Genomic DNA, 19823 nt, shown 5'->3' with positions numbered 1-19823 from the left:
GCGCCGGTGGAGAGAAGAGGCTTTGAAGAACAAAAGGCCTAGATTCAAATCTCACCTCCACCATTTACTGGTGATCTTAGTAAAGCCTCTTCAGTCTTCAAAGACTCCGTTTCTTCCTTTGTGAAATGAAGTAATAGAGAAATCAAGGAACTAACGTGTGTAGAGCACTTAGCCCAGTGTTAGCTCAGTAAGTACTTAACACAGTGGTTCTCAAGGTGTGATCCCCAGACCAGCAGCATCAGCAGCATCTGGGAACTTGTTAGAAATGCAGTTCTCGGACCTCACCCCGGATTCTCTGCATGGGAAATTCCACGGGTGGGGCCCAGCAATCTGTTCTAACAAGACTTCCAGGTGATTCTGATGCATGCTCAAGTTTGAGAACCATAGGCTTAACACATGGTAACTGTTAACATTTAGTACTTGAGGCTGCAGAGACGAGCAGCGGGCAGATCATGAAAGGATTAGTAGGCTAAAAGCAAGCCCTAGGGGTGCCAGCAGAACTTGCAGTCATGTTCCAACTTGTCTCAGTCCCTCAGCAGGGCCCGCCCAGATCACTCGCTGATTGGTGGGGTCTCTTGGGGGCCGTCACCAGCCACCCAACCACGGAGAGCGTAAACTGAGAGGGCGGAACTAAAAGACCGAGAACTGCGCGCCTATTGGCTACAGACCACGCCGCGCACGGAACTGCGCCTGCGCACGACCGAGGCCAGCCCCTGGCGGCCGTTGAAAAATGGCGAGTGTCGCAGAGCTGAAGGCTGGTGAGTGCGAGTGGGAGGCTTGTCGGGTGAAATTCATCGGCCTTCAGCCTGTGAAAAGGATAGGACGAAAGGAGGGCGCGCCCAACACTAGAGTCAGCCTTTTTGTGGGTCGTTCGGCGGCGTCAGGGCCTGAGGAGCGTCTGGCAGGTGTGGCGGCCGCAGCGCGGGGGCCTGCAAGGATGTGGTTGCCCAGGGGCAATTGTTAAACCGGCTTTGAGCTGAAGGAGTCGTCCCAGGATCCGCAGGTACCTGAGAGGTCTACAGTCCTGCACCTTGGGGCTCTGGCGCATCTTTCTGGACCCCGTGAAGGTCGAGGCCTTGGGCCGGGCCTTTCCCTCCGGGCTGATGATTACAGTACCTAAACAACCGTTGTTGGTGTTCCGCACAGTCCTAAACCGTTTGCTTGGTTATCTTACTGAATCCTTACGACAACCTGCGAGTAGGTCCCGATTTTCTATCTGGAAAAACTGGAGCTAGAAGGGTCTCTGGCCATTCTCCTGTTTTCTTAGGAGAAGTTCCATAAAGGTTCGAGTCCTCAACCTGAGAACATTTGTACACCTCTCGTTTTTGACTCTGGTGTCCAGACAAGTAATAGTAACTATAATTATTAGGGATCGCAACTTATGTGTCAGGCACTGCCCAACCCCGTGTATGTAATTAATTCCATGTAACAGCCCTTTGCCCATTTCATAGATTAGGGAATTTGAGGCGCTGAGAAGTGAAACAGCTCGCCCAAAGTAATCTAGCGAAAGGCAGAGTATGAGGACCTAGAAATGCTGCGCGAGGTCTGCAGGTCTTAGTTACCCAGTGACACTGGTGCCCGGCTAGTAAAACCAGTTCCAGTTTTCCAAAAACGTAAGCTCTAAATCAGTAATTCTTAGAGATTTGGCGGGGAGAATATGATTTGAGAATATGATTCAGTAACTATTGATATGTTTGCGGCTGTGGCCTGGCAGTCATTAAAAAGGCATACCTTTGTCCAAAAGGACAGACTTCACATGAATGGGTGAATCCTCTCCCCAGGAAACACAGATCACCTGTAATACTGCACGCAGCTTCTGAGGACTTAAAGATACTTTGGGATGTAAGCCAGGTTAAGAACCTCTTTCAGAAGAAGTTATGGTACAGTGTTTTAATAAGCATGATAATAGAGGGGAGGTCTGGATGTTATGGAACTCTAGAACCCTCTGGGGAACAGGGGTGTCTTACACAGATGTAAGGAGCCCTTTATGTTTTTTCTGCATTCCCCAGGTCTGAATGTGCTTAGTGTTCAAGAGAAGCTCAATGAAAATGTTTGCCAATCAATTATCTTACGTTATATGGGCTTTTACCTTTGGAAGCACTTTCACCTTATGTTTTCTCACCTAGGTTCTGCCTCTGAGAGATAGAACTCATTTTGTTGGAGAAAGTAACTGAGGCAGGGGTTGGTGATCCACCACTGAAGTAGTGATGCGACATAGACAAGTTTCCTAACTCCAGCTTCATTAATTCTCATTTCTCTGCTGAGTTTGAGGCTGTGCTATGTGCAAATACATTGTACGTGGGGAAAAGAAATCTCTCCATGTAATTTTCAAAGGTGGAATTAGGGAATAGGGATTTGGTTATGATCCCAACATGATAAAGCTGTATTGTCCTTTTATGGGCCTATTACACAGTCTGATTGGGTGATAACTACACAATAACTACTCTTAACATACCTGCAAAAAAAGGTAGAGGGGATGATCTAAATGTAAAGGGCAAGAAAGGTTAAAGTCTGGTCTAGATTGTGTCCCCTTAATCATGTGACCAAGGTTTTGTTGTTGATTATCAAAGCTTAAAAAATTTTAAGAATATGAAAATGAATATATGTATGTATATGCATGACTGGAAAATTGTGCTGTACACCAGAAATTGACACATCAACTAACTTCAATTAAAAAAACTGACTGTACTTCAGTTTTGAAAAATTACTAAAAAAAATTTTACGTCCATGCCTACATGAATACGCTCCATGGACTCCCTTTATAAATTTTCATTATTGTGGTATACTTATTTGGCACAATACAGTATTCAACTGTATTTATTATACCAAGAATACACAGCACAGTATAATAAGGCCCCTAGATAGCATTTATTGAGCACTTACTCTTTTCTAGGCACTATGGGTGAAATGTGTTGATTCTCTGGAGTTGTTATTTAGCCATTAGGGACAACTTGAGGGAAAAAAAGGGTTCCAGACCACTGCAAGGGATGATGCCAATTCGGTCCTATCCATATTAGCATTTATAGCTAAATCTCATTATAACTACTGGTATTTGTAATAACGACCCTTGCTCATTAAGAAGTTAGATTACATTCAGCATATATATCTCTGTTTCCTCAAGAGAAAGTTATGTGTTGGATTTCTAACTAGACTTACAGTTTCAAAACCTTACTGTTTTAAGTAATTAACTCATAATTGTCTTTAGAAACACACACAAACCCCCAAAATAAAAACTCACCTTTTTGTTTAGAATGGGCCATTTCTTAAGGGTTCTGGATATCAATTTTTATACAGAAGGCAGGACATAGTCCTTCTGTTATGGAGTATACTTGTCATCTTTAATCATCTACTTTCTGGACCAAAGGTTTTTAGTGACATATGGAACCTGTCTGCAGTGACAACCACTCTTGAAAGATACAAGACCCTGGGAGATAAGTTCAGGTCCCAGTGAACGAAGTATAATTCTATCCCCCTGTTTTTCCTCACTAAAGAATGTGTATCAAATTATAGCTTCTTGACAGTGGTGGTATTGGGAGGATAAACTTGCATTAGTTTAAATACATTAAGATAGTAAATCATTTCAACTTGGGAACTTTAGTTTTTACTACAAATATGTTTTGTGGTAGCTAATGTGATTGTTTAGTTTGTCACAACATATAGATTCGAAGCTGCTGTAATGCCATTTACCTTTTAAACATTTTTCTTCAAAGTATGCCTAAGAATGACAAAATGTATTCTATAACTGAAGCATTAATGTTTTACATTTAACAGTTTTAAAGGATACCTTGGAAAAAAGAGGAGTATTAGGGCATTTAAAAGCAAGGATTCGAGCTGAAGTGTTCAATGCCCTAGATGATGAAAGTGAACCCCGACCGTCACTGTCGCATGAAAACCTTCTAATTAATGAATTAATTCGGGAATATTTGGAATTTAACAAATATAAGTATACAGCATCTGTCCTCATAGCAGGTAAGAGGTTATTTACTGTTAATCACCCGAGATGAAATCTGACTCTTCCCTTCCCCCAATTCTCCAAAAGTGTTTAGCCTAGAAATCTAATTCCATAACCAGTGTCATCTGGGACATGACTGGACCATAGAAATCACATGACCTCTTTCCGTGGCTTGAACAAGTGCTCATGAGGCTTATTGTGTTGTTACAAAGGAAAACAGATACCAAAATAAACACTTAAACTAGGTGCGTACTTTGAAAAATCATCCATAATTCCTGATACTGAAAACAAGCAGTTGTTTATATTTTATCCTATTTGCTGCCAGTCTTTTTTTCTATGTATATGCTTTAAGAATACACATACACAGGTTTAATATATATATTCTTTATTTTAAAAAAATTGGAGATAAAGCCTCAAAATATTAGTACTATGTGATGATTAGCCATATATACAAATGTATGTAAAAGCGTGGTATTTAAAAAGGGTTAGATAATCTAGAAATTTTGAATCACTATGTTGTACACCTGAAACTAATATAAAATTGTGAATCAACTGTACCTCAAAAAAAAAAAAAAGGAGGAGAAAAGGGATTAGGAAGGTAAACTCCAAAATCATTCTAGTGATCAGAGGGAGAGAAATGGTATTAGGGGGAGGGGGTGGGCAGTTAAACAGAAATTTGCTTTATCTGTTGAATTTTATTTCTTAAGAAAGAAAGCAAAAGAACTGGAAGGACATGCTCAGTAATCAGGACCAGTGTTACCTCTGGGCTGGGGGGAGATGAGGTTGGGAGGATAAGCAAAACCTCCTTCTGTGTCATTGGATTCCTTGCTTAAGGTTAAAATTTGCTTTAAGATGATTTTGTGCCTCAGAGATATGCCTCATCTCAGTATCTTCACTTTCTTCAGTTTGTTATAGATGGCTATACAATACCTTTAAGACTCAGAAAAGAAAAATATGAAAATATTATCAATTAGGTGTCTTGGATTTGCACTTACCTAGAGTAAAATGCAGTGACAGCAGTCAAGTTTCAGCAGTGTCCTGGATTTTTTTAAAAAATAAAAGCTGAGGTATACTTAACATATAATATACTTTACCATTTTTAGTATATAGTTCTATAGATTTTTGCCAAATTCATACAGTTGTGTAACCACCACAATCACAATCATGATATAGAACATTTCCATCACCTCAAAAAATTCCCTGTGCCCTTTTGTAGACAACTCCTTTGCTAACCTCCAAACTCCTAGCAACCTCTGATCTGTTGTTTTCTGTACCTGTCATTTGCCTTTTCCAGCGTGTCATGAAGGTGAAACCATACAGGATGTAGTGTTTTGAATCTGCTTCCTTTCACTTAGCATGACACATTTGAGACTGCACTGTGTTGTTTTCTCCCCCTCCAAATAGCATTCCATTGTAGGTTGTATCAATTTATCTATTATCAGTTCATGGACATTTGGGTTGTTTCTAGTTTTTGGCCATTGTGAGTCAAGCTGCCATAAACATTCATTTACAAGTTTTTGTCTCAATGTTGTTTTCATTTCTGTTGGGTAAAGAGCTAAGAATGGGATTGCTGGGTTGTGTATGGAAAGTGTACAGCAGCCTTTATAAGTGGATGTACCATTTTGCTCTCCTACCAGCAAAGTATGAGTGTTCTATGTATCCTTGCCAGCACTTCATATTAGTGTTCATTTTACTTTAGAATTAGTGCCACCAAATGGATATCAGTGCTGTCATGTATTTAATTTATAAGCGTCTTAGAAAATAGGACTTCTGAAGTCTAGTACATAAAAACAGTATTTTCCCACCTCAAAACTGTGAGATTTAAGAAGTGAATTTATGTTAAACTGTATGAAGTTATGCATTTAACAAACTAGATGTTTTGAAAGTCGTAAACTCACGTCCAGTTGGATCTACCCTGGTGTGCCATCATCATTCTTCCAAAATCTGAAACACGTGTATACCTGATAAGTGTGGTTCTTATCAATGTCTGTTTACTTTTTAGATTAGTAAAAACTTGGTGTTTTATGATTTCCCCCCAGAATCTGGTCAACCTGTAGTTCCACTGGACAGACAATTTCTCATCCGTGAACTAAATGCATTTGAAGAATCAAAGGATAATACAATGTAAGACTTTTTTAAAAAATAAGTTTTAAACTATTGTTCTATTGTAGTCATAATTGCATAGCGGTGGCTTTATTTCATTTTAATTCAGCAGGTATTTATTTGGGTGCAGTGTGTGTCTAGCACTGTGCCACATCCAAGGTGTGTGGTGGTGAGTAAGTGAAGATGAGACTTCTCCTCTCTGGAGCTAAAGTGCCAGTGATTCCAGAGGACCGAGCACCCTTGCTTCACTCTACGGTCACACCTCTTGGCTTCTTGATCCATCCTTTTGTTTTTTGTCTGAGGCTTGGCTCCATCGGTCGTTTTCTTCCTCACATTTAACTCTTCTCACTGCTTTCTTCACTTCAAGTTAGGAATGTACTCAAATCTCCCCTATCCAAAAAGACCCTATGAGGTCCTTTTTACCACTTAACTTAGTGGAAATCAGTCTTCTGTTTTCATTTTGTTATCCCCTTTCGCCCTCCCTGTGTTTTAAATTCTCCCCTCACCATTTATTCCAAAACTATGCTCTTGAAAAATTGACCACTTTCTGGTAGTTTCTTAGTTCTTTTCCTTCTTGAGTGTTTCTTTAACTTTTTCCAGAGGATCCCTGAGAGACAAACAAACAAACAAACAAAAAATCAAATCTAGGCGGCCTGGGAACATAGTCAAAGCAGCCTTCCCCTAGCAGGAAATCTCTTTGAAGGCTTATGTTTTCTCTTTCTAAAAGTTTTTTTAATTTTTTCATTCTACTTCATGGTATAGTTGTTTGTTTTACCATAAAAATGTTCTAAATGACATACCAATTAAATTGAGCTCTCCCTCAAATCTTTGTATAAAATTAGTGCTCCAGGATCATATGCCGCCTTTATCCTGTACTTTATACCAAGCCCCTAGCACAAAGAGTGGGTCTATATGTATTTCCAATTTGAGAAGCTCAGTTTTACTTGTGTTTCTGCAGCATTTTTTAATATTGACTACTCTTCCTTAAAACACTTTTTGTTGTATGTCTTTTATGACCCTTTACTTGTCTTGGGATTTTTTGTCTCCCTAATAGTCATCTCAGTTTCTTCGTTGGCTCCTTTAGGGTTCCTTTAAATTGTGGGAACTCTCCAAATTTTGTCCTTAACTTTTCCTCTGGGCCCCCTGCCCACTTTTCTAAGTATTCTTGAGTCTTTAATGATGCCTCCATGCTGGTGACTCTGCTTTAAGTCTGGCAGATCTCCTGAATCGTGGGCCCACATTTTTGCTGGCATCTTAAACTCAGTGTGTCCAAAAATTAAATCCGTTATTTTCATCTCTTCAGCCTCCCCCTGGTCGCTTCTTCCTGTAACCATCCAGGTCTTAACTCAGAGTTCACTTACACTTTTGGCTTGTTCTCATTTCTCCACTGACCACTTATGAGTCCCTTTAATTCTCCCTCTGCAGTAGCTCCTGTTGGTCCTCACCGCCCTGCACTGTGCTTTGAGGAGCTGTCCATCCATTTCTCTCCAGTCACCCTCTTTCCCAGCATCTGCATCACACTGCCAACCGTTTGCTTTCTAAAAGACACTGCTTTGTTTAAAAACATTCTCATCAAAAAGTTTTCAGACTTTAAAAAGCAATATGGTACATACACCAAACACCAGGTGTGTGTGCCAGTGGGAGCCTGAAGTAGCACACAGAGTCACATTAATATTTTTCAGTGAAATTTAAGATTTTTCAGTGAAATTTAAGATTTTTCACACAAAGTAGGATAAAGTATATAATAGCTTTGTTAGGTCAAGCCATGCCACCAAATGAGTTAGTACCAAATTTATGAAGAAAATTATTTTTCAGAGTTTTTGTTTTTTTTCAAAATTGCAAATAAGGCATTATGAAGCTGTACTTAAAAAATTATTTTTTTTAACTTGTGTTTTTTTAAAAAAAAGAAACCATAATTTCATGAAGTTGTGGGTTCAATGTGCTAGTTATATATTTTCTAATAACAGTAAAAATATCTAAGTCTTGAAAACTTTAAATCTTAAGTAAATTTTATTGTAAATTTTGAAAATAAACTTTTTTTTTAATTTAAAAATCTTTGGCCAGTTAACACTTTGGGAAACACTGGTATAAAGTATACAAAGAGACCTATTTTATATTCCTAGACGATGCTTTTATAAGGTCTGAGGCACCTTAATATGTAAAGAAACTTACTCTTTTGGTTTCTTTGTTGTACAGAAAATTGCTTTTGTATGCAATTAGTTGTTTATTGCTATATAACAGATTACCCCAGAATTTGGTGGTTTAAAACAACATTCATTATCTGTGGTGAGGAATCTGGGAGTGGCTTCTATGGCTGATCTGGCTCAGCCTTACTCATGGATGGCCAGGTTTGCAGTCATCTGAAGGCTTGGCTGGGGCTGGAGAACCTGTTCCTGTGTGGCTTACTCACGTGGCTGTTTGTAGAAGGCCTCAGTTATTAACCACATGTGCCTTTCCATGGGAGAGCTTGAGTGTCCTCATGACATGGCCACTGGCTTCCCCCAGCGAGAGTGACCAAGAGAGAAGACAGGAGGAAGCCGCAGAGCCTTGACCTAGTCTCTGAAGTTGCAAGTGCTGTGACTTAATGCCTTCCTCAGTTCATTAGAAGTGAGTTCAGCTCACACTCAAGAGGAGGGCAGTTAGACTCTACCTTTTGCAGGGGAAGAATGTCATCTTTTTTTCTTCTTTTTAAAAATAATAGCTTTATTGAGATGTAATTCACATACTGTAACATTCACTCTTTTAAGGTGTTCAGTTCTCTGTGTGTGTGTGTTTTTTTTTTCAGTATATTCACAATTGTGCAACCATCATGGCTACTAATTTTGTTAAAAAATTTTTTTTCATTTATGTATATAGTATTTTACAATATCATTTTTTTAAACTGAAGTATAGTTGATGTACACTATTATATGTTACAGGTATACAATATAGTGATTCACAGATTTTTAAAGGTTGTACTCCATTTGTAGTTACTATAAAATACTGGCTACATTCCCCATGTAGTTCAGTACATCGTTGTAGCTTATTTTATATCTGATAGTTGTACCTCTTAAGGAAGGATGTCATACTTAAAACCATCCTACCTGCTAATAGGTGGATAGATATCTCAAAAAGACCAATCCATTAAATTGTTATTTTCAACTGTGAAATTGGAAACAAGAGAAAATCTCTCGTTATTGTCATCAGAGCAGCTTCCATTTGGGAAAGGCCACTAATATGCATCTCCAGGCAGCACACTGTAAGGGAAAGACTGTGCGGCTTGGGGTTCAAGTGTTACAAATTTGTTTACTATCTAAGCGATCTTAGCAAATCCTCTGTGAGCTGTGGTTTTCTCATTTATAAATTGGGGATGATGGTTACGACATCACAAGGTGAGCATAAAAGGAAGAGAGGGAAGAGTGTTTTATAAACTGTCGAGTAGCTTTTTGAAACTAGTTCTTCCCTGACTCCTGTATAGCTTGCCATTTACCACATATACTATTTAATATGTGCCAGGCATAGTTCTAAACACTTAACATTTATTAACTCATTTGGTCCATAACTGCCCGATGAGGTAGGGACTATGCTTGTCCTCAGTTATAGAGGAGGAAACATTTATGAGGCTGGGGATGTTAAGAATCTCACTGAGGTCAAGTGGCAGGGTCAGAATTTGAACCCAGGCAAGGATTTGTTAATCCAACAAGTGTTTATTGGATAGTTGTTTTGTACTGGAAAATCTTACACTGAACTTTGGAGTTTAAAGGCTGAATTCCTATGCATTGATTGAAATTGTCTTTCAGTTTAGATGAAGTTTAAGTTGTTAACATGTTTTCTTTGGGTCTTAAAATTGTCTTTAGAGTTAAATGGTACTCTTGAATTTAAAAAAAGCATGAGCAGTTTGACATGTGGATAATGACCATGCAGCTTTTTTTAAGTCTCGTGAATTACTTGGCTATTTTGGTGTCAGAGGCTATCTTTTTTAAAAGTAGGTGTTTTTAAGCTTTTCCTATTTATGCAGATTTAATTGATTTTGGTTTTCTTCCTGCTATAGACCACTTTTGTATGGGATTTTAGCTCATTTCTTGCATGGAACTAAGGATGACATCCAAAGTACATTTCTGAAAGGCTCTTCACTTCAGCCTCCAAACCCAAATCTTGGCAGACAACTGAGTGAAAGAAGGCAAATGGGTATGAGTTTTCTGAGCCTTATCATTTAGCTCTCAGAAGTATATTTTCTTCCTGTTTGCTTTGGAGTGTTTTTCATGAGATTTTGAGTCATAGTTTAATTTCATTTATATCTAATATAGTTAGCCTGTGGTTTTTTTTATCCTTGAAAAAACAAAGTGCTTTTTGGCAAGAGAATCTTGGAAGGGGCAGGGGATGACTGGACAAAATTCTTAGATATAATTTCTAAAAAGAAGTATTGAAAAACTTGATTTACACAAAGATTTGTACTCTTTGGAGCAGCTTAGATCCTTAGCAGAGTGAAGAAAGCTTTTTATCAAGTTATTTTTTTCACCTCTGAGACTGAAAAAAAGCAAGATCGTTGAATATGGATAGAGAAGTCACAGGTTTATGTGTCCTTTGCATTTTCAGGAGTCTTTTTTTTGCAGGAGGAATACTCTTTGTGGTAGTGTTGTAGTATCTACAAATAACAGATTCTTGGGAGAACAGCTCATACTTCTTTCCAGAGGGCTCGCTCTTGCAGTGAGCTTCCAGTCATTTTGATTATATCAGCAATAGGACCTCAATTTGATAATCTGAATTGAATAGTTCCAACTTACGGTAGAGAGTTGAGCTCTCTTTCTAAGGACAGTCATTGGCAGCTGATTATCAGAGCAAATATAAATCTTGAATGTTGAAATAAACTTTTAAGAAACATCTAAAATACAAATTGTCTTCTGTAGTTTTCCTAAACTGCCATGAGCAATATTGATCATGTTAAATATTTGCTTTGTCTCTTTAAAATAGGAAAGCAAAATATATGTGAATCAAGGTGATCTCTTTGAGGTTAGTTCTGACTTTACTAGGAGTTATCCTTCTATATATCTTAGAATTCTGAGTTGATGGAACAGTGGAAAAGAAATTCCCGTCTGCTTATTTTACAGCTGAGAAAACCAAGCCTAAGAGGCTCACTGACCGATCGAAAGCCTGTAGCTGATCATTTTTAGTAGAGTCAGCACCCTTGATTGCCATTCCTTTGCACTTTTCCACTTAAAGAACATGGAGTTTTCCTAGTTCCCTTTTCAAGTATTGGTAAGGAAGTGTCACTAGTGCCTGTTATTTGGCAAGTGCTTAAAAAGCAAAACAAAACACACAGTACATGAGTAAATCTCTAAACATCAAAATACAATGTGAAATTCCCTTGAACCTCCTCCCTCCTAGTCTTTCCCTAAATCCTTGATTTCCCTCCCCTCTGCAGAAGGTAGCACTGTTAGCTGCTTGGTGGGTGTCCTTCAGGAGTCATTTGTACGTATTCAAATGTATATGCAGTTTCTGTACATACTGTCCTGCAGTTTGCGTTTTTCACTTGTTTTATCAGTTTACGTAGATCTGCTTCTACCTCATTCTTAACTTTTTGTGGTATTCCATAGTACTACTGCTAATCCCTCTTTACTGATGTACTTCTGTGTATTTAAAATTTTTTTGCTTTTATAGTATTGCAGGGTAGCATTTCTTCTTTGTCCACACAAGTATTTCTCTTATGTGGATGCCTAGAAGAAGAATTGCTGGTTTAAAATATATGCATATTAAAAAATAGATAAAAGATAGATATACAAAAATAGTAGATATTGTCTAATTCCCCTCCAAAAAGGCTTTACCAGTTCATATGCTTACCAAGAATGTATGATAATACCAGTTTCTCTATTTAATCATCACCGGCGGATGTTGTACGCATTAACATGTGTTAACAGAGCAACCCCATGGTGTTGGTATTTTTAATTCTAATGGGGTGGCTTGGGGTGGGCTGGGGTAGGAGATGCTGGAGAGGATGCAGGAGTTCTGGGTTACTTTGGCCCCTCTCTGTATAAAGTGCGAGAGACATCAAAGAGTCGAGTTCAAGTCAGTAAAGCTTTGGGTACCTATTCTGCAGAAGGTGCGGAAAGGAGGATGACTGCACTAAAATCAGAACAGTGGTGTTGCAAATTATTTTTCATGATCATCAAAAATGTTCTTGGCACACAGGAACCTCTTTGTGCAATGACTCGTGAAGAATTGTTAGCCCCAAATTGCACTGTGTTCCAGTACACATTTAGGCATTCCATTTACTTAACTCCAACCTATTGTTTGAAGGATACATATATTCTATTTGACAACACTGAGAAGGTTATAAAGATATTAAAATAATTATTCTTCAGATTATGATACCTTCTCTGTATACAAACTCATACAGTCAAAATATAAAACACTAAAATTAAATTCTCTTGTATTTGAAAATAAGTCCAAAGCATGCCAGTATGAAAGTACTTCTTTCTATCAAAGCTCTCAAACTGCAGGGGTAAAAATGAAGAGGTTTTATATAATAGGCACACTCATCTTTGAAATGATGGCCATTAATGCTGCTGATATTAATGCTTGTGATACTGAATGCAAGGTAGTTTTTGCTATAAATAAAAGCCTAGATATTTTATAATAGAGAAAATCATTCTCAGCTCAACTTTATTGCACATCTATGACATATATGGATAACATACTTCATGTTTTAATAACATTTTTCTAGAAAACCTAAAATAGTTTTCGCCTTAAGGATGTGTTCATCTTGTTTTTCCAACGGAATTGCCTAAAACTGAGGGAGGTAGATTTTCATCTGTGATCCAGACCTGTGGCAGGATGAGCACTTTACTTTACTTACGAGGACGATCAGCTGCTCTGGACTAACAAGACTGTGTGAGTCCATCAGGTGGTCCTTAGAATTAGCAAACCAGTGTGCATTTTTGGTGCTAAAATCGCTTATTTACAACAACTTGTCTAAATGTGTATTCTTTGTGTCCTGTTACCAAAATGGTCCTTAAGAAGGTTTTGGGTTTTTTTAGTTGTAGAAAGTGTTTCGGGAACTGGTGGTGGTGGTGTTGGGGGTCATGTTTTCTTAGGAATTTACTTTGTCGCATTTTTGTTGCATTTGGATTTTAAGTCTCTAGGTTCTTTTAATTGTGAACACTTCTGCCTTCTACCCTCTCCCCTAAGACAAAAGAAATGACGCAGAAGTGACTAGGGACCCCTCTTTATTATTATGGAGCACAGTGTGTGGTCCCAGGGGCTCTGGTCTCCTCTGAACCCTCGTGGAGCTTTCTTATTTTGTTTTTGGCTGAAGAACATATTTTACACTTTCTTGGATGGTTTTCTGATTTTGGTGGGAGGATGTAAACCATGCTAACTTTTCTTCTTGCCACAAGAGGGTGCTGCTGGGGGGGATTTCTATTTGAAGAAAAATTTTTTCTCTTTAGATGAGCTTTGGCATCCCTCAAAATGCTAACTGAACACACAGTACTTTCTTGTGAAAGCCATTCCTTACATATAGTGTAAGAGAAGCTTGTAGCTATTTTTGTGTGAGTCTACTCCAGGGTGTGAATAGAGTCCCAAGTACTAAACATTTCTGGTTTCTTCAATAGTGTTTAAAAAATACCTTTTTCCCCATTGTCCTAAGCCATCTAAAGAACTCACACAACATTAAATATATGACATCCCCAAATCTGTGTAGATGAGTCTGCCTCCTGGCCGCTCTGACTTGGGGTGAGTGCTGACATTCGTTTCTGCTAATTGCAGGTGACCACCTGCAACAGGAGAAGGGGAGGAGGATGGATGCTGAAGATGCACATGCTTCTTCCACGATGAAGAGATGACATTTACATCTGGGGCATCTTTTATCTTGAACTTGTGTGTATTAAGTAACTTATTTATTCTCCCAACATCACCAGAATTCATCATTAATATTTGTACCGTGTAGAAATGTGAGTTTCTGCAAAACCTTTAGTCCCTCGTGTTTTACTGCATTTGTGAATAAAAGCTAACTCTGTCATCTAGCTTACCGGATTTGACTTGAAAGAAATGCATTGTTTTTAGGAAAAATTTAAAGTTCCCTTAATTTGTGAGAAATGAAAGGGTTTTTTAGTACTTTATAAATTCTTCTAAAAAATTTCATGTCTTTATAGCCATATGCTCTTTATGTTCTTTACCGTGTTCTTTACCATGACACATTAATTAAATTTTCTTCAGGCTGGAATAATGTGGATATATAGGAAAATTCATTCATGTTTTTAAAAAAACATTTAAAAGAATACTAGAGCCAGAAAAAACTATAATTCCTATAAAGTTTGTTTTTTACAGGGGGTTTGGGAGGGGACTAGCTGTTTTTCAGATAACCATTTATAATTAGGTTAAATAGCTAAACTTTTTAAACTAGGTAACAATGTACTTTTTCTTTCCTTAGACCATTTTGGCTTCTCCTGGAAGATTTAATTAAAAGGTAGGGGGGAAATAATTCTTTCAGTTTTGCTGTAAGTAAAACAAAGAGTTTATTACATGAAGAATGTGGAATAAGCATGAAGAGACAGGCTTTAGGAAAAACACCAGAAAGTACCTTTTAAAAGATGGCATTGTTTAACCTCCACGTGGCCTTCACTCGTGCAATTACAAGATGAGCTCTGAAAGTCTTAGTAATGTCGATTTTTATTCTTGGGATAGAAAAATAGTAAGAGTACTACCTCTGAAATGCTACCTTGATATTTATTGACATTTTTATAATATGGAGTCTTCAAGCTGATTTCACGGAAAACAACAAACTATTATAGTAGACAGAGCGTGCTTGGCAAAAGTCATAAGGTATGTTCAGACCAAAACGGCATGGGCGCCTGTACGCTGACAACGTTTAGCTTAAATGTTTTCCACGGGGAAAGTGGTAAGGGCTGTAGTTGGCAGAATTGGCATTCTTTCCAGGGTATTCCTTCCGTGCTGCTCTTGGAAATTATTTAAACTTTTGATTTTATTTTTTGGTGCTAGTCAGGGTTCAGTCCTTACAGATCAACCAAGAATTTTTATCTAAATGCAGAAAATTATTAAAGAAATCTTAAACCAAACTTTACAAGTCAAAGGATTTTGAGAGGCCCTATTTCTGGGCTAAAAATTACATATATAGATGTAGAAGTATTATTATAAGGGCTCATTTCCATTTTTTAAATGAAATCTATAGTATCTGATTACAATTATGAATTACATTGTGATATATGTGGAAATATAAATATCTGAATTCTTCTCAGAGGATTTGGTTTACATTCAAGGATGTTGGCAGTGGACACTTAAGTTTGACCTCAGGAATTGCAATAATGCAGGGCTAGATGAAGAAAAAAAATGATGGAGTTTATCATTTTGGATACTGATATAAAATCATCAAAATAGAAGCTAAATAGAATTGTCACATGTAGTCCATAGTGCTTTTGTACACATTATTCTGTAACTTTTTTGTACCTAGGCAACTTTTATACTTTCAGTGTATCATTTAATAAAAATAAAAGAAAAAAGCAACTCACCTTTGTGCAAAGGATGTTCCTGAGACTGTTCTGTCATTAAGAGGTGTACCCTGGGACCAGAAGAATGTTCTCTAGGCCTTCTGTTGGGATCTCCAGCAGCCTGGTCGTTGGAGGGTGTAGAGTGAGGCTGAGGGAGGGGAACTTTTCCTGATGGACGTGTGCTTGGCGTTAGCCATTCACCTTGGGACAGTTACTCTTCACAGGGCGGCAGTGGTAGGGGGCAATGGTGTTATTCGCTGAGAGGACCCTATCATAGCATGTAGGGCCACATATGGTTTGAAAAAGCATATTCAGTCTTACATTTTTATATTTGGAAAAATGAAAACCACCTAATTTCAAAGTACTCACTATAATATTTTTATGATTATCCACAAAGGAGGACTTGGGTTCTTAAAAAGTTGAGAAAATCTGCTCTAGAAATTTCTAAACACAGGATTTTTGAACAGTGTCAATTTATATTCTAGTAGTTTAATAAATAGTTGCATGAGCTGAAACACTTAAGGAAGGAAAGACAAATATAAATACAGAGAATCCATCAAACTATTCTCATAAACTAAACTAGTACATCACTGCTGGTGGTTTTCATGGGGTTGTTGGGAGAAGTGATCCTCCAAAATGCAGGAGAAGTTTTAGGAGAAAACTTGGATTTATACAAAAATAGGATGGAAATTAGACCTGGAAAGAGATATAGGAAACGTAGACATTTAAAACTTTGGCAATATAAAAATTTATAACAGGAGCAGAGGTGGCTTTTGAAGATGATAAATTTAAGCTTAGCATATATGTTTGCTTAGAATAAACTAATAGCTTTATAATTATGTGCAAGAACATATTTGTGTATGACTCGCATGCCTGTATGATTATGTAAAATTTGATGTGTTCTTCTAACCTAAAGCCAAGTGTACATGAAGGACTTAACGTTTGTGAGAATATGCCTTTAAAGGCATTTAGGACAATGCTTCCCAGCTACTTGGCATTTCATTTTTGTAATGAATGTTCTGCAAGGATTGTGTAATCTTCATAAAGTTTTTAAAAATGAAAGTGTGGTAAAATTACCTTTTAAAAATACTTTTTTTAACATTTAAAATTTTATTTATTTATTTATTGGTGGGGGAGGTAATTAGGTTTGTTTATTTAGTTATTTGATGGAAATACTGAGGATTGAACCTAGGACCTTGTGCATGTTAAGCATATGATCTACCACTGAGCTATACCATCCCCCCAAGACTTTATTTTTTAAAGCAGTTTTAGGTTCACAGCAAAATTAAGTGTGAAGTACAGAGTTCCCACGTACCCCCTGCCACCACACAGTCACAGGCTCCCCCATTATCAGCATGCCTCCCCAGAGAGGTACATTAGTTACAGTGGATGAACCTACATTGACACATCATTATTACTCAAAGTCCATAGTTTACATTAGGGTTCACTCTTGGTGGTGTACATTTTGTGAGTTTGAACAAATGTATAGTGACATTTATCCACCATTACAGTGTCACACAGTCATTTCACTGTCCTAAAAAATCCTTTGTGTTCCATCTGTTCATCCCTCCTTCTCTTCTGACTTCTGATCTTTTTACTGTCTCCATAGTCTAGCCTTTTCCAGAATGTCATATACTTGGACTCATACGGTCTATGGCCTTTTCATATGGGTTTCTTTCACTTAGTAATACGCATTTTAAGTTTTCTGCATGTCTTTTCATGGCTTGATAGCCCATTTCTTTTTAGCACTAAATAGTATTTCATCTTCTGAATGTACCACAGTGTATCTATCCTTTCACCTCCTTAGAAGGATGTCTTGATTGCTTCCAAGTCTTGGCAATCAGTGATTAAAGCTGCTCTAAATAAACACCTGCCTGCAGGTTTTAGTATGGCCGTGGGTTTTCAGCTCATTTCAGTACATCCCAAGGATCATGAGTTGCTGGGTCATATTGTAAGAATATGTTAACTTTTATTAGAAACTGCAGAAGTACTTTTATTGAGAATTTTAGGACCCTTCCTGATAAAGGTAGAAGATCCGGAGTTACCAAGACACCAGAGCTGGAAACTGGTGATAAAGAAAAGAGCATTGCAGGTTACTGTGCAATTCGGTCTTGTACTTGGAAGGGCATGGAAGCCATGATGAGTGAAAGAAGAGTGCTTTTGCACAAGAGAGGTGGAGCTGAACCGTGTTTGTGGTCAGGAGAGAGGGCCCTTTACTCACAAGGAGGCAGAGTCCTGGGCAGATGTTGAGCTGGATGACCTGAGTGCTGATGCACTTTTAAATAATTGTAACCCACGTATGAGGAGCCGTATTTGGACCCACCCAATCTTTGATGTTATTAAAAACTGCAGGGAGGCATGCTTTGCAGCTTTTTGAATCTAGTAGCTAAAATCAAAGCTATTTGATTAAAAAAAAAAAGACTGAGAGAAATTTCCCTGCTGCCATCTTGTTCCATGAGTTCATGGAAACTCCCATTATACAGCACCTCCCAGAAGACATGCCAAGGAAACTTACTCGATGGCCCTTAGTCATAGTACCGTTTTTTTTATAGTAACTTTCTTTTCCCCTCTTTAACTGACTTTGAGCCATGAGAAATAAAATGGAGACATCTGATTTAATTATTGTAACAATGCACCTTTGAAGATTCAAACATCTTGACTTTCTGCATTGGACAGATATTTATTGAATGACTGTTATGTGCACATACTGTCCCTGAGTACTTCTAGAGTGTGCCAGGAAGGTATGAAGCACTTTAGATAAGGCCTTCCCATGTTGAGGCAAAGATTCTGACCATCTGTGCTTTTCTTTGAGAAAACAGGCTCAGAGAGGTTCATGACAATCCCATGGCTGCCTGGCTGGTGCTTAGCAGATGATGAGTTCAAAACTTCGGACTTCTCATTTAGTTACCATGGTCTCCATCACACAGGTGGGGTTGGAGTTCCTGCTCCACCATTAACTAGCTGGGCTAACTTGGCTAGTTATCTCACTCACCAAACCTGGTTTCTCCACAGCAAAATAGGAAAAAAAAAAAGTTTTAAGTTCCTACCTCATAGGGTTGTTATAAGGATTAGGTGAGATAATGAATGCACTGTCTGTTATAAAGCCTTCATTTGTTAGAATTACTCTCTTTTAAAAGTTACCAAGTTCTTTAAAGAACCAAATGCAACCCTCTGGAATGTCAGTGTCAATGCCTCTGGAAAAATGCCAGTTTTTACTCTGAGGCCAGCAAGTTCAACACTGACAGCCGGCTCTGGATTATCTTTCCAGGATGGGAAGGTGATGATCAACTTCAGTTTTTCCCCCTTCCTCTCCTCTGCTCCACATCAGCTCTGTACTAATGCAGGGACAGTTTCCACTCCTTTTACAGTGTAGACATGAAAAGGCATGTGGGGAAGCAGCCCATTCATCACTTTCGGAAGAACTTTACCCCTGACGTCCCAGCCTGCCGAATGCTGGCTGTTCTTGACTCTCTGACTTAGGCCGACTGAGAGGTAGGGAGCTGGGCCTGGTTGTTTTCAGGAGTGAAAACCCGGTGAGATGTTGGAGAGATGAGGAGGGGACCGAGAGGGTCTGACATACAGAACTCTGCAGAGGGGACCAGCAGCCTGCAGCCAACACTGGGCAGGACAGTCTCTTACCATATGTCCCCAAGGCCTGGTGCAACTCTGTTAGGCGCCATGTTTGTTGAGAATAATAGCAGCTGACATGAAACAGTGTGCTGTATTCCTTTTACATGGGTCATCTTGAGGACTGTTTCCAAACAGCTGGGAAGTGAGGTGAATGATGTTCTCCCCATTTTACAGGTAGGGAGACTGAGACACAGACAGTTACTTGCTCATAGTCAAACAGCTAGAAAACAGCACTGACAGATTCAAAGTTATTTATCTTACCTCAAGGCTACTTCTGGGCATTTCCCTTCAACATCTCTGGAAGTGAATCATGGCAAGGGTGGGCTGTAGACCCAATGAGGGCTGGGGCAAACCTCTTCACTCCTCCCGGACCTCAGTTTTCTCACCTGCAAAATGGGGGTATTAGTAAAGGCCCTACCTTCACGCTAACTGGTGGCCAGGGGAGGGTTCGTTGGGAAAGATTTGGACAAATGAGCCTGGTAAGGGTCTTCCAATTCCTTTAACCCTCTCCGCAAACCTCTGGCTGGAAGCAGCTAGGACCCACGTGGGACTGGGGAGAGCTGCCCCCTTCTGGCTCTGCCGCCAGCAAAAGGGGTCCCCTTCCCACCCCGCTGGCTTTGGATGCCGCCCCCCCAACCCCCGCGGGGCTCCGGGAG

General features: G+C 38.8%; 1 protein-coding gene across 1 annotated transcript; it reads left to right on the top strand.

The window, feature by feature from the left end:
* The first annotated feature begins 677 nt into the window (after positions 1–677).
* On the top strand, positions 678–14055 carry CEP20 (centrosomal protein 20). Its single transcript, XM_006212090.4, has 5 exons — positions 678–758; positions 3772–3969; positions 5992–6076; positions 10086–10222; positions 13799–14055. Exons 1-5 carry the CDS (start codon positions 731–733, stop codon positions 13873–13875), a joined length of 525 nt encoding a protein of 174 aa, XP_006212152.1. The 5' UTR covers positions 678–730; the 3' UTR covers positions 13876–14055.
* Positions 14056–19823: the final 5768 nt, after the last annotated feature.

This window comes from Vicugna pacos, chromosome 18 (assembly GCF_048564905.1).
Source record: "Vicugna pacos chromosome 18, VicPac4, whole genome shotgun sequence".
Lineage (NCBI taxonomy): Eukaryota > Metazoa > Chordata > Mammalia > Artiodactyla > Camelidae > Vicugna > Vicugna pacos.
Note: the sequence above shows the minus strand (reverse complement) of the source record. Positions and strands in the feature narration are given on the sequence as shown.

Excerpts from the sequence above, each read along its gene's own strand:
- CEP20 (XM_006212090.4), top strand. The coding sequence starts at position 731 with ATGGCGAGTGTCGCAGAGCTGAAGGCTG. Across the intron at positions 3,970-5,991 it reads AGCATCTGTCCTCATAGCAG|AATCTGGTCAACCTGTAGTT; the intron begins GTAAGAGGTTAT and ends ATTTCCCCCCAG. Across the intron at positions 10,223-13,798 it reads GAGTGAAAGAAGGCAAATGG|GTGACCACCTGCAACAGGAG; the intron begins GTATGAGTTTTC and ends TGCTAATTGCAG.